This window comes from Rhincodon typus, chromosome 23 (genome assembly GCF_021869965.1).
Source record: "Rhincodon typus isolate 14 chromosome 23, sRhiTyp1.1, whole genome shotgun sequence".
In the NCBI taxonomy this organism is placed as follows: domain Eukaryota; kingdom Metazoa; phylum Chordata; class Chondrichthyes; order Orectolobiformes; family Rhincodontidae; genus Rhincodon; species Rhincodon typus.
In genome coordinates this window covers 22212813-22227599 of record NC_063354.1, presented here as the reverse complement: position 1 = coordinate 22227599, position 14787 = coordinate 22212813, and the positions used below count along the sequence as shown (strand labels likewise).

The 14787-nt window shown below is 40.5% G+C and overlaps 1 protein-coding gene across 3 annotated transcripts in view; it reads left to right on the top strand.

Moving 5' to 3' along the window:
* Window positions 1–14787, top strand: part of rbfox3a (RNA binding fox-1 homolog 3a) — a 255819-nt gene that overhangs the window by 187010 nt on the left and 54022 nt on the right. For all 3 annotated transcript variants that reach the window (XM_048610905.1, XM_048610904.1, XM_048610906.1), the window contains exon 7: window positions 2048–2101. In XM_048610905.1, coding sequence (XP_048466862.1) covers window positions 2048–2101 — 54 coding nt within the window. The remainder of the gene's footprint in view (window positions 1–2047; window positions 2102–14787) is intronic.

The following is a 14787-nucleotide window of genomic DNA, read 5'->3' as shown; positions in this document are numbered from 1 at the left end:
GGAACCATGCTTCCAGAACAGTCGGAGTTCTCACCTTTGCAACCATTGGACTCATACTTAGATCACTTTGCCCTCCAAACACACCACCATAACGTTCAGAAAAAATTGGATTTGTTAATGGCTGCAGACACCAGTGTTAATTGATATCAAGGAGATCTTTGAACAAGAGAGGTTGCAAATATCCACTGGACATCTTTCTCCTCAGGTCATTTGTTTATGAATAGTGTGAAATAAACCAAATTTTTTTTTTTAAATGTTGTCAAATAAAGCCAGTTCAGGATTGTGACTCTAGATTTGTTGCCTGCTCTGATTTAGATCTACTAACTTTTCACAAATCAAACAGTTTGCAAACAGGATGTCAGTGATTGAATGGCAAGTTTTCAATAACTTTGCTGACATGTTGATCGAATAAGTTAACATCTACCTTTTGTTTGTTTTGTTGTCATAAACTAGTAAGAAGAAGAATTTATACTGATGGAACATCATGAAGACAATACTCTCATAATAATGTGACTTAAATTGCAGTGCAGGAAAAAACAATCAATTTGAACCTGAAGGCCCATACCTAAAACCTTTGTTTCCTAATGTTGATCATGAATGAGTTAATTTTGCAATGACAGAAAATGGTACTTTTGACAGCTGCATGGTGTTTATTGGTAGAGGATTAACCAATAACCTACATTAAGTGGATTTGATTTTAAATTAAACTAAACAATGATTGCTATCTAAAGCAAAAAGATTAGCTCAAATTTTCCTTGGTCATTATATTGACAAAGTCAAGCTTAAAATTGACAATAGGAACACGGAAGTCAGTTTATTTCATTGAATGGTGAGGATTTGGACATCGACTCAAATAATTATAATCAAAAGCGTTGTTGTCTGGTTGGCTATTTTGAATATAACAGAGCGATAAACTGTTTCAGACTGTAGTTAAAAAACAGCAAGATTTTCCATTTGTTTAAGTGTTGTAAGCAACACTAGTCACTCATTTGCTTTCCATTATGAAACTAAGTTTCCTTTTTCAATTAAAATCTAGGGACAGTCATGTGTGGACTTTATATTGCATGCCATTGTATCCACACTGGGAGTTGAAAACCATCTGTAAATTAACAATTTGATTAAAATATCACACAGAGGAATTGAACACCAGTGTGTCAGCTGGTGAATGAAAAATAGTATAAAGGAGGAACTTTAACACACATGTTAGAAATTGTGACCCTTTGCACTTATTTCACCAGTGAGTTCATGTTATGAAAGATTTTTCTTATAAGTGCAACTAACTGTGTGATTACTGTGTATGGTTTCAAAATGATTGTTTTAATTTGTCAAATTTAGTTTCCAAAGAGAATGATGACTGCACTCTGAGTCTACATTTTCCAGGAATATCAGCCTGGATTTTCTGATCCACATTATTTTCAGTGCTTGAATATTAACATCAACTAAAGAACCTACGAAAAGAAAAATTGGAATTTTTTTGTGATTAATTTTAAATAAGATTTTCTTTTGTTAATTAAAAGCTGCATAGTATTGTTTACACTCTGACACTGTTAGAATGGAAAGGGAAGAAGATTTACTCTATTAAATTTATGAAGGATGGATTTATAGTTTTGCTCTTGGATCAGATTGACAGCATGTAAATAGAGCGGACCTGGAGAGTACGAACTGGCAAAAAGTCATATATCAAGCACCGAAATAAATTTGTAATATTTACCAGCTCTTAAATAACTATGTTTGTCCACATGTGTCAAACAAATATTGTTTTTATGCCAAGTGATCCTCCTGTATTTGTTTGCATTCTTTTATCTTGTCAATAGGGAGTCTTGTTAAACTAACCTTCTCGGCTACGTTGATGATTCTGCATGAATAATATATTGTAGTAAATAAATACAAGTGTGAATTTAAAGTCATGCTGTAATTACCAATCCTATGTGTATGAAAGTGACTCCTAAGCTGCAAGTGAAATGAGTGCAAAGCTCTGAAGTTGGCTATGATGAATGTAGTTTGCTGTTGCAAAGCTGTTTCACATCAGACCTGTCTCTTCTTTCAGGCTGGAAATTAAATCCAGTCGTCGGAGCTGTCTATGGCCCAGAGTTTTATGCAGGTAAATAATTTTACAAGTCAGAAAATAAGTGAAAGCAATAAAGAAACCTGCGGGATAGCAGTATGAAAAGGAGAAACAGAATGATTGAAATGAAAGCAGGTGACAGAAAGAGCTCATTTTTCATTTTTATTTCCTTTTCCTGATGCTGTACCAAATCATCTTTAATGGATACTGCCTTCATTTCAAAGCAAGGCAGTCTGTCGGCTCACTTGATTAATTTACCGCAAATCTTTTTCTCTCCCCTTACCATTGTACTGCAGTTTGCCAAGTCTAAACGCTACCATATGTTTTGTATTCCCCGGAGAGGCAGTAAATAGCCGTCTTTGCCTGGCCACATTCCTTGGATATATTCACAAATAATTATCGAAGGATTTAATATATTTTCAAAAGGAATAAACTGGATAGACAGTAATTAATCACTGTTTATCAACAGGCTCTCTGTACTAGAGTTCAGTGCTATCAGTCACTGTAAATCCAGTATTGATGACAGGCAAGTCTCCCTTCATTCATCCCCAGGCTTAGTTTTATTATAGCCAAATCTGCTTCGCCACAATGACAAATGGAGCTGTAACCTGTTTAAAGAGACTCTATCCCTTTTCTGTTACCCTGCACAGTCCAATTTTCTACCCAATATTTTACATAAATATCATCTTGTTTTGCTGATGGAGGCCTTCTCACAGTTAGAAATTGATTTAAAAACTCTTGAGTGCAGCTTTTAAACCTGCTGCAGCCAGCATCCAATGATCTGCTTGTCGATTTCCAGACAGTTCCATGAATTCAAAATGAAGCAGCAAGTGATCACAGCTTACTTGGGGTTCTTTGAAACCAGGAATATCAGAAAGTAGATCACTGCAGTAATTTTTTTTTAAAATTACATTTAACCCTTATCCAGCTGTGTGGAAGAAACAGATTAAGGGGTAGCGTAGTCTCTTTTTGAACCATTGTTCTACAATTTTGTCACAACTCTTTCCACAACTTAACAAGAAAATCATTTTAAAGTCAAGTAAATGGACTCAATAAGAGACTATTGCTTCCTTTTTAAATAGTTACCAGTACAGCAGGTAAAGGTCATTAAAAGATTGTTCTAGTTTTAAAGCCAGAATGCCTTGTGCCTGTTTAATTGTTTTTATGCAACACATCAATAATTACATACTTTAGGTTTTATGGTTACCCAAAACTCAGGTGAAGGATGAGAAGTCGGGGTGCACAATGTCTTCTCAAAATGTATTTCCACTTTTAATTCCACTGACCTATGAGTCACTTCAAGGCACATTGATTTAAATCGCAGACATATAAATTAATTACTTTTTTAAAAAACAATTATTCAAACGGGTGGATTTTCTTAACTGCCACCCAGATACCCGAAGTGTCGACTTTCCTGCTCCTCTGATGCTGCCTGACCTGCTGTGTTCCTCCAGCTCCACGCTGTGTTGACTTTGCAGATATGCATTGCTCAGCTGTGCAGTTGGTGAATTTGCCAAACCTTTGAGGAATTCGCATTGTTGAAAGATTAACAGAATATTTGGAGCAATGATTTACATGCAGTATATTCTCAATTAGTCCAGTCAGTACAGGAGAAGTTAAAATTGCTTTGCAGAGAATGTCTTTCTGTTATATTGATGTCAGCCATCTTACATAGAACAATACCTGATCAAATGTGTGACTGATTCGGAGAGAAGATGATTAATCCAGTGTTTAATCTTCTGTTGATTAGCATTTTAATTGAATAATCAGTAGAGCTGTGATAACTCATTCACTTGTTACTGGTTACGGTGATGTAATTGTGGCTGAGAGGATTCCCTTCCAAACCATTTCTACGCTGGATATAGATAATCCAAACTGTGAATGAAAATGTCTTCAGCAATAAGTCCTCAACAATAGGACATAGTATAGGGTTGAAATACACTGCCAACGTAGTAAGGAGACTAATGGCATTGTCTGGCATTTGTCCAGATAATTCAGCTACACTGACTAATATTGCTTCAGATGTACAAGCTGCAAATACTTCTTTTTTCTGGGTTTCTTCAAAGCAGGAAGCACCATTGTACATTTGGATGTACATGTATTGTATGTATACTTGTGCACGCACAAGTGTTTTGACTACCTATGTCATTCAAAATGCCCAGTGCTTGTCATAAGTATCCTGACAAGATATTTATCTACCAAGATCAGTTTATGCCTGATGGGAATGTAATCCTTGTTTGATGTGAACAACACGACATTCCATTGTCAAGCTATGTATTGGATTTTGAGTTGTTAGCTCCTTACTTTAGGCTAGAACTGGATAATGCCATGACTAGATCATTGCCACAGGAGACATGGGGAACCCTTGGCGGTTTTGTTTCTGGAGTCCTGGATTCAAGTCCATCTATTCCAGAGATGAGTAATAACATCTCTGCACAGGTTGTTTATAAATTATCTCCAGAAAGCCAGTTAATGATCTGGGAACATAGGTTCAAATTCCATAATAGCAAAATAATTTTTAAAAATCTGGAATTAAAAGTGAATGTAATGGTGATCATAAACCCATTGTGGATTGTCGTATAAACCCTTTAGGAATGAGTTCCTCTTAAGGAAGGAAAATCTGCCAATCTCACATAGTCTGGCTGACATATGAAACCACACGTAGTAAAGTGATCGACTCTTAATTGCCCTCTGAAATTGCATAGGAAACTATTTAGTTGCATCAAACTTCTGTCCCTTCAGTACCGCTGGATCAAAATCCTGGAACTCCTGTCCTAACAGCTCTGTGGATGTGTCCAACTCCCAAGGACTGTAGCAGTTCAAAATGTGGCACCACCACCTTCTCAAGGACAATTGGGGATGGGTAATAAATACTGGCCCAGTCAGTAATACCCAAATCCTGTGACTAAATAAAAATGTTGCAGTTAGAACTGCTTTGATTTTGGCTCTGCATTGAAATTTTCAGGGCACATTTACATTCCTACGATTAGTGTAAATGTTCTCATGTAACAAGGGTATTGAGCATTGCAATCATGGGCATTTGCTTTTCTCAGCTTTTACTTTTCCAGAGATGCCCAATTTACTCATACAGCATGTCAACAGTGAAGTTTCTATCCCAAGAGGAAACTACTCTTTATATTTGATCATTTCAAGTTAATGCTGTTTGCACAAGGCATTGTAAGGAGTAAAACAGCCACCTATCTACATTTACAAGGAAATTTTTTTTTTCTTTATTCATTCACGGGATGAGGGCATTGCTGGCTAGACAGCATTTGTTGCTCATCCCTAATTGCCCATGGTGCTGTTAAGAGTCAAATACTAAATAAAAAGCAAAATAATTGCAGATGCTGTAAATCAGGAACAAAAACAGAAGATGCTGGAAAAGCTCAGCGGGACTGGCAGCATCTGTGAAGAAAAAAAATCAATGTTAACGTTTTGGGTCTGGTGACTCTTCCTCAGAACTGATGGTAGCTGGGAAAACATCGGTTAAAATGCAGAAAATAGGGAGGAGGATGGGGTAGGGAGTAAACAAGAGGATAGAGCCCGAAGGATCTGGCAAGGAGGATGAATAGTTGTTTGACTGGGTGACTGCTTCGCAGGACATCTACATTCTGCTTGCAAAAAAGTCCCTGAACTACCTGAGACAACAAGGTGTAAAGCTGGACGAACACAGCAGGCCAAGCAACATCAGAGGAGCAGGAAGTCTGACGTTTTGGGCCTAGACCCTCCTTCTGAACTACCCGTTGCCTGCCACTTTAGTGCACCACCCTGTTCCCTGGCCAACATCTCTGTCCCTGGCTTGTTGCAGTGTTCCAGTGAAGCTCAACACAAGCTGGAAGAACAACATCTCATTTTCCGCTTGGGGACCCTGCAGCCCTCCGGACTCAATATTGAGTTCAATAATTTTAGGGCCTAAACTCTCCCATGTCCTAGCGCCCTACCCCACACACCAGGCCTTGTTACCACATAGCCTGCCATTACACATTATCTATTGTTAGTCTTTCTAACAGTGCCCATTAACAACTATTCACCCTCCCAGCCTGATCGTTATCAACACCTTTGTCTGTCCAACTGCTGTTCTGTCTCTTTGGGCTCTAGCCTATCGTTTACTCTCTACCCCATCCCCCTCCCTATTTCTGCATATAAACCAACATTTTCCAAGCTACTGTCAGTTCCGAGGAAGGGTCACCGGACCGGAAATGTTAACTCTGACTTTTTCTTCACAGACCTGCTGAGCTTTTCCAGCAACTTCCATTTTTGTAGCAGTTAAGAGTCATATATATGTATATTATATATATATTTCGGGTCATATAGTCATCCAGCAGGGAAACAGACCCTTCGGTCCAACCAGTCTGTACCGACCATAATCCCAAGCTAAACTAGTCCCACCTGCCTGTGCTTGGTCCATATCCCTCCAAATATTTCCCATTCATGTGCTTGTCTAAATGTCTTTTAAATATTGTAACTGTAGCTGCATCTATCACTTCCTTTGCAAGTTCATTTCACACATGAATCACTTTCTGTGTATAAAGATTGCCTGTCATGTCTTTTTTAAGTCTTTCTCCTCCCATCTTAAAAGTTTGCCCCCTAGTCTTGAAATCTCCCCCTCCCTCAGGAAAAGACAAATGCCATTCACCTTACCTATTTACCTCATGATTTTATAAATGTTTATAAAGGTCGCTTCAGTCAACCACATTGCTGTGGGTCTGGAGTCACATGTAGGCCAGACCAGGGAAGGAAGGCAGTTTTAAAGGATGTTAAAGATGGGTTTTCCCCTGACAATTGATTCATGGTCATCATTAGATTCTTAATTCCAGATATCTTATTGAATTCAAATTCCACCACCTGCCATGGTGGGATTTGAACCTGGGTCTCCAGAACATCATTTTGGTTTCTGGATTAACAGTCCAGTGATAATACCACTAGGCTATCGCCTTCCCAAAGGCAATGAATTCTCACTAGTTGGATGTTTCTGCCCCTTGGGCTGCAGTGGGAGATGTAGTGTAGATATGGTAGCCAGTGTGCTGATTAGAAGTTAGCATACTGGTTTTCCTGTGAGTACATGTGAAAATCAGCCTTATTCCTGGAGGACCTGAGAGGCAAGTGGTAGTACTGAACATGGAAGTTTGCCAGGGAATGCCAAAGGCAAACTTTCCATTGCCACAGAGCAGGCAAATGCCAGAAATGGGCCTGTTGTAATGTTTGCGCACCACAGTAAGACATGCCAACATTCTGAAACCACAAAGCCAAGCAATGTCAATGCTGGAGGGTGTAGCCAGGTATCATTCCCATGTTTTTTTAATTAATGCACAAGTTGTGGGCATTGTTGGCTAAACCAGCATTTATTGCCCAGAGGGCAGTAAAGAGTCAACCACATTGCTGTGCACCTGGAGTCATATGGAAGCCAGACGAGATAAAAAATTTCCTTCTCCAAATGACATTAGTGACTCTGATGGGTTTTTACAACAGTTGACATTGGTTACATGCATGCTATTAGAATAGCTTTTCATGGAGCCATAGAATCCCTACAGTGTAGAAACAGGCCCTTTAGCCCAACAAGTCCACATCGACCCTCAGAGCATCCCACCCAGACCCATCCCCCTACCCTTTCCCTGTAACCCACCTAAACTGCACATCTCTGAACACTACGGGCAATTTATCATGGCCAATCCACCTAGCCTGCACATCTTTGGACTGTGGGAGGAAACCAGGGCACCCAGAGGAAACCCACACAGACATGGGGAGAATGTGCAAACTCCACACAGACAGTCACCTGAGGGTGGAATCATAACAGGTCCCTGGCGCTGTGAGGCAGCAGTGCTAACACTGTAACACCATGAAGTTCCACCACTTGCTGTGGTGAGATTTGAATGCATATTCCCAGAGCGTTAGCCTGGGCCTTTGGCTTACTAGTCCAATGACATAACAACCATGCCGTTGCTCCCCACAATTGCCAAGGTCAAGACCCGAAGATTTGAGGACAGTGTAGCATTCTTGACTCAGAGACTTACATCATCAAAGGCCAAAGCCCCATTCCCATGACTTAAGGTCCCATCAATGCAGAATGGTAATTCGCTGCAATGCTGAGGTTATGTTGCACTATTACAGATGCAGTCATTCATTTGGCATGTCAACACCATGTCTTCTGTCTCAGGTGGAAACAAAAGGTCCCATGGGGTTGTTTCGAAAGGAATTCTCCTGGGTCATAGAATCATAGAGATGTACAATGCCGGAACAGACCCTACAGTCCAACTTGTCTGTCCCGACCAGATATCCTAAATAAATCTAGCCCATTTACCAGTATTTGACCCATATCCCTCTAAACCCTTCCTATTTTTGTACCCATCTAGATGCCTTTTAAATATTGTAATTGTACGAGCCTCCACCACTTCTTCCAGGAGCTCGTTCCATACACACACCACCCTCTGCGTATAAAGGTTGCCCCTGAGATCCCTTTTAAATCTATCCCCTCTCACCTTAAACATATGCCTTCTAGAATTGAACTCCACCACCCAGGGAAAAGACCTTGTCTACTTACTCTAGCTATGCCCCTCATGATCTTATAAACCTCAAAAGGTTATCCCTCAGCATCTGATGCTCTCGAGAAAGTAGCTCCAGCCTATTCAACCTCTCCTTATAGCTCAAACCCTCCAAACCTGGCAACATCCTTATAAATCTTTTCTGAACCCTTTCAAGTTTCACAACATTCTTCCTATAATAGGGAGACCAGAATTGTGTGCATTATTCCAAAAGTGGCCTAACTAATGTCCCATATACCCACAACATCCCTTCTTAACTGTAATACTCAATGCGCTAACCAATAAAGTTAAGCATACCAAACACCTTCTTCACTATCCTATCTACCTGTGACTCCACTTTCAAGGAACTACGAACCTGCACTCCAAGGTCTCTTTGTTCAGCAACATTCCCCAAGACCTTACCATTAAGTGTATAAGTTCTGCCCTGATTTGCCTTTCCAAAATGCAGCACCTTACATTTATCTAAATTAAACTCCGTCTGCCACTCCTTGGATCATTGGCCCAACTGATCAAGATCTTGTTGTACCCTGAGGTAACCTTCTTCGCTGTCCACTAGACCTCCAATTTTGGTTTCATCTGCAAACATACTAACCATTCCTCCCATGTTCACATCCAAATCATTCATATAAATGACGAAAAGCAGTGGACCCAGTACTGACCCTTGTGGCACACCGATGGCCACAGGCCTCCAGTCTGAAAAGCAACCCTCCACCACCATACTCTGTCTTCTACCTTCTATGTCCAAATAGCTGGATCTCCCTGTGTTCCATGTGATCTAACCTTGCTAGCCAGTCCACCATGAGGAACCTTGTTGAACACCTTACTGAAGTCCATATAGGTCACGTCCACTGCCCTACCCTCATCAATCCTCTCTGTTACTTCTTCAAAAAGTCAATCAAGTTTGTGAGACACGATTTCCCATGCACAAAGCCATATTGACTATCGCTAATCAATTCTTACCTTCCCAAATACATGTAAATCCTGTTCCTCAGGATTCCCTCTAACAACTTGCCCACCACAGATGTCAGGCTCACTGCTCTATAGTTCCTTGCTTTTCCTTACCACCTTCTTCATGCCAACATATATCCTTCTACCAATATTACCAAAAATCAAACTGACTGCTGTTTATTTAATTGCTTGTTACTGGGTTGTGATGTTTGCAAATGTACTTCAGCATTTCCTGGCACTACAACAGTGACAACACTTCAAAACAGCTGCAATTCATTGGCTTTAAGTCACTTTGGGATAACTCGGGGTCATGCAAGTTCCTATTTAAATGCAAGACTTTAAAATGAAGTCAGACACAGGAGTGAAGTGGCTAAAAGCAAAGGAGAAAATAGCTGGGAGGAGGAAGTACAAGACAGAGCTACCTGGGGAATCCTGGGGGCATTACATAGAGTAGTTAATGTATTAGGTATAGCTGATGCTTGCTTGTAAGAAAAATTTGGAATAGAAAATCAAAGAGACTAGCGAGGAGAATTTAAAGTGCTCACATCAGCTTACTGAAGGAGTTATGCAAATTCTGTGAATCAAGAAAGGCTGGAAACAAAATCTGCTCAAACAAGTGTGTTAGTTCCCACGGGATGTGTGAATGGAGTTATTCATATGTGAAATGTTTCATTCTTTGTTCAGATTGCTTTTAATCTACGTGATTATCTCGGAAAAATAATTTTGACTTCTGCAGCTGGTTAAAGTTTCCAGAATCCACATGTTAAAATGGATTGAAGGATAGGATCACTTTGCCCAGAAGCAAGCAAGCTGAAATTTGTCCATTCCAAATGTGTTGGCATGTAAATCTAAATACCATACATGGATTTTTGATGGAGGCAAATGGAGATTTGCCCATCAGCTGGAGACCTGGTGAGAGACCCACGTCGCCTGTTTAAGGGAAGATGCATCACATTTTGTGTCACTCAGGCACTTAAATGGACAGCATGCGAGCAGTCACTGGGATCAGGGGGCCTTGGAGAGACAGTTCTTCCAGCAATATGATTGGACAAAGTGCCACCTGGAGAAGTGGTGGCTGCTGCTGATACAGCACTTACTTCAGGCCTATGGTCATCCCTAGATCCTTGGCTACAGGTGACTGATAGCAGGAGAATGGTGGTGGGGTGGGGATTACGGGGTGTTGATGGGGGCAAGGCAGGGGTTTTAATCTCAGCAGGCCACCAACTTCCTGATGCCAAACACTCAACCAGGTGCAGTGTCTTTGACACCTTGCCCCACCCTTGGATTCTGCAAGCAACATCTCACGGCTTTGCACCCACCTGCTTCTGGGTTAATATCAGTGGTGGCAGAATGAGGCAATTGAGTGAGCATTAGTTGCTCATTTATGGCTTCAATTCACTATGGGATAGAAAAGCCTTCCATGAGTCTTCCAGCCATAGAAAGGATAGAGGTAGGAAGTTGACATGATCTCCAGTTGTCACCATCCCACTTGATTAAGTGGCTCGCATGAGTCACCACACTTGCCACTGAATTGACAATAAATGCCTCCCAAAATTATAAATGGCAATAATTTACAAATACTAAGAAACAATTGTTTAGTCGTTTGATAGTGCAAAACTTGAGTATTGAAGGGAAAAAAACACATTTTGTCAAAGCTTTTTGTCTTGAACTCATCAGGACATTTGCAACAATGCCAATGTAAAGTGGAACGTCTTTTATACGTAAGAGAAGAGAATGCTGGCTCGTTGGCAAGTGCACTCTAATTGGTAAAGACATTGTCATGGAGAATATAACCAGTTGGATGATGACTGACCGATAACTGCAATACCTTGGCCAATCAAAGTCAACCTGCCTGGTTTAAATTTAAACAAAGATTGGCAGTTAATTGTCAACTATAATCGTGGTGCATTTTCCATGACAATGCATTTACCAATCACAATCCACTTGCCAATCAATAAGCATGCCCTCCTCATACAGTATAAAATGTTTGTACATAGTAAAAGCAATGTGGCCATAGTCTTAGCAGACTATAGAGCTACTCTCTCATTAAAGAGTGGGACAACAAGGCAGAAAGGTTCAATGCAATGTCTTTTTTCAGCATTACTCAAATAATTGTTTCTTAAAGTAATTCTAATATTAAATACTATATATTATCAGTGTCCAATCTCTATTTATGTCCTGTCAAATACAAAATGGGTTTTTAATATTTGCTTAAGAAAATGGAGTAAATTAAATAGTTATGTAAATCAAACATACGCTCTGGTTAAATGTCCTTCCACTACGCTGAAACTTTTCGGAGCGCATCCACAAGTGTGGTATCCTGTAGAATCAGTGGAAAGTAGAAATTTATTTTTCTGCCTTTTAAACAGTTTTTTTCTTACAGAGACCCTTAAAGAATATTTTATTCTGACTGAGAACACACAATCAGAAAGTCTCAGCAGGGTTAATGAACTCCTCACCTTTTAAAATATAGCAGCAGGAAATACATTACAGGTTAAAAAGGAGAGACTTTAATGGCACAGATATATAAATCTTTAAAAGTGGGTAGGCATGTTTATAAAGCAGTAAAACAAAGAAGGCAAATGGGGATTCAAAGCTTTACAAATAGAAGCACAGGATACAAAAGTGAAGGAATGTTTGATTTATATGGTGGTCCCTTGGCCAAGCATGACTGTCTCCCAGCATGGTGTGGCATTCTCCTGGCCTGGCATGCTGTTGCCTGGTGTGGCCTCAGCATGACGTCCAGCCTGGAGGTGATTCCAGAGCCATCTCCCCGCCATGAAAGCCTTGAGGTCAAGCTCGGCATGGCGTGGCATCGACCAGAGGCTAGGTGCCAGCATAGACTGGGTTGGAAAGTCTGTTATTCTGAACTTCTTATTTCTTTATTTCTCTAATTTATTCCTAGAATCTGTAATGCTGGACTTTCATTTCTTTATTTTTCTAGTTTATTTTCTTGAAGAATTTCTGCTTAAGAATCTGTACCTAGGTACCTAAGCTGGTACCCAAGTGGCGACATGTACACTTTTCACTCATTTATAGTCACACGTGTCAATAAAGCTAATTCTAAATGCTATCAGCCATTAGTAAGAATACCAAGATAAAAGTTAGTTAAGACGCATTTTCAGACTATGTACAGGAAGGTAAGTTTAAAAAATAAATTACTTTTGCTGACACTTGTTGTTACATTCCACTGTAGCCAGCACTAACATGTTGCCAATAGGACATAAATGATACTATGCCCTTGGTTAGAATGTAAAGGGAGGGGGTGTTGTGGGGAGGGGGTGTTGTGGGGAGGGAGATGGTGGTGGTGGGCGTATCAATGTGTCTTTATGGCAGCTACCAGGATGTCTGAAAATCATTCAACACACAGGGCATCACGTTCCTAATTTTAACATTTTTGTTCTGAATTCCTCCACCGGTTTCTAACTGACTGTTTCCAGTTTTGTGTGCCCTGTTTTAAGAAAGGTTTCAAAGCCAAGGAAAATGTACAGAAAAGATTTATGACGATGATCTCAGGGATGACGGTCTAGAAAAACCAGTGCTTTTATTTACATGAAGAGAAAAAGTTAAAGGAATATCAGATTGGAGAGGTTCAAAGTTATGAGGCGCTTTAATCAAGTACATTGGGGAAAATGATTTCCACCAATCCTTGAGTCAGTGAAATTGCAAAAATGTAGTACGCTATTAACATTGCAGAAACAAGGAGGGAGTTGGAGTGGACAGGCCACACAGGATTTTGTGTTGGGAATCCCTCCTAATTAGATGCATTGAGATAACAGCTCTTTATCGGTCCCACTTTCTAAAATTCCTTCCTTAAATAGAGTAATAGAGTCCTATAGCATGGAGACAGGCCCTTTGGCCCAAACTGGCCCATGCTGATCAAAATGCTCATCCACGCTAACCCCATTTCCTTGCACTTGGCCCATATCCTTCTAAACCTTTCCTATCCATGTATTTGTCCAAATGCCTTTTAAATGTTATTAAGGTACCTGCCTCAACCACTTCCGTTAGCAGCTCATTCTTTCTGCTTACCACCTCCTATGTAAAAAAAGTTGCCCCTCAGGTTCCCATTTATTCTTTCCCCTCTTACCTTAAACTGATACCCTCTCGTCCTCAATTCCCCAACCCTGGGAAAAAGACGGAGTGTGTTCACCCTATCCATGTCTCTCATGATCTTCGATCCCCCTCGGTCTGCTATGCTCTAAACAAAAAGTCGTAGCTTGTTCAACCTCTCCCTATAACTCAGTCCCTTGAATCCTGGCAACATCCTTGTAAATTTCTTTGGCACTCTTTCCAGTTTAATAACATCCTTCCTATAGCAAGCTGTCCAAGACTGGACACAATACTCCAAATGCGGCCTCACCAATGTCCTGTACAACTGCAACATAACTTCCCAACTTCTATACTCAGTACCCTGACTGACGAAGGCCAGTGTGCCAAAAGCCTTCTTCACTGCCCTGTCTACCTGTGACTCCACTTGCAGAGAACTGTGCACCTGAACTCCAAGGTGCCTCTCTTCCACTACCCTCCGTAAGGCCCGACCATTCACCATGATACTCCTACCTGGATTTGACTTTCCAAAATGCGACACCTCACACTCATCTACATTAAACTCCATTTGCCGTTTCTCGGTCCACTTTCCCAGTTGATCAAGATTCTGCTGCAATTTCTGATAACCTTCCTCACTGTCCATGATACTGCCTATTTTAGTGTCATCCACAAACATACTAATCATACCTTGTACATTCACATCCAGATTATTGATAAAGATAACAAACAGCAATGGACCCAGCAACAACTCCTGAGGCACACCACTAGTCATAGGCCTCCAGTCCGACAAGCATCCTTCTACAATTATTCTCTGCTTCCTACCATCAAGCCAATTGCGTATCCAATTTGCCAGCTCTCCCTGGATTCCATGAGATCTGACCTTCCAGAGCAGCCTACCATATGGAACCTTATCAAAGGCCTTACAGAAATCCATATAGACTATGTCTACTGCCCTGCCCTCATCAACTTTCCTGGTCACTCCATCAAAGGACTGTAGCAAAATTGTGAGGCATGATCTCCCACGTACAAAGCCATGCTGACTCCTCCTAATCAAACCCCATCTTTCTAAATGCATGTATACCTTATCCCTTGGAATCTTCTCAAGTAACTGACCTACCACAGATATTAAGCTTACTGGTCTATAATCCCCAGGCCTTTCTTTGCAGCCCTCCTTGAATAAGGGCA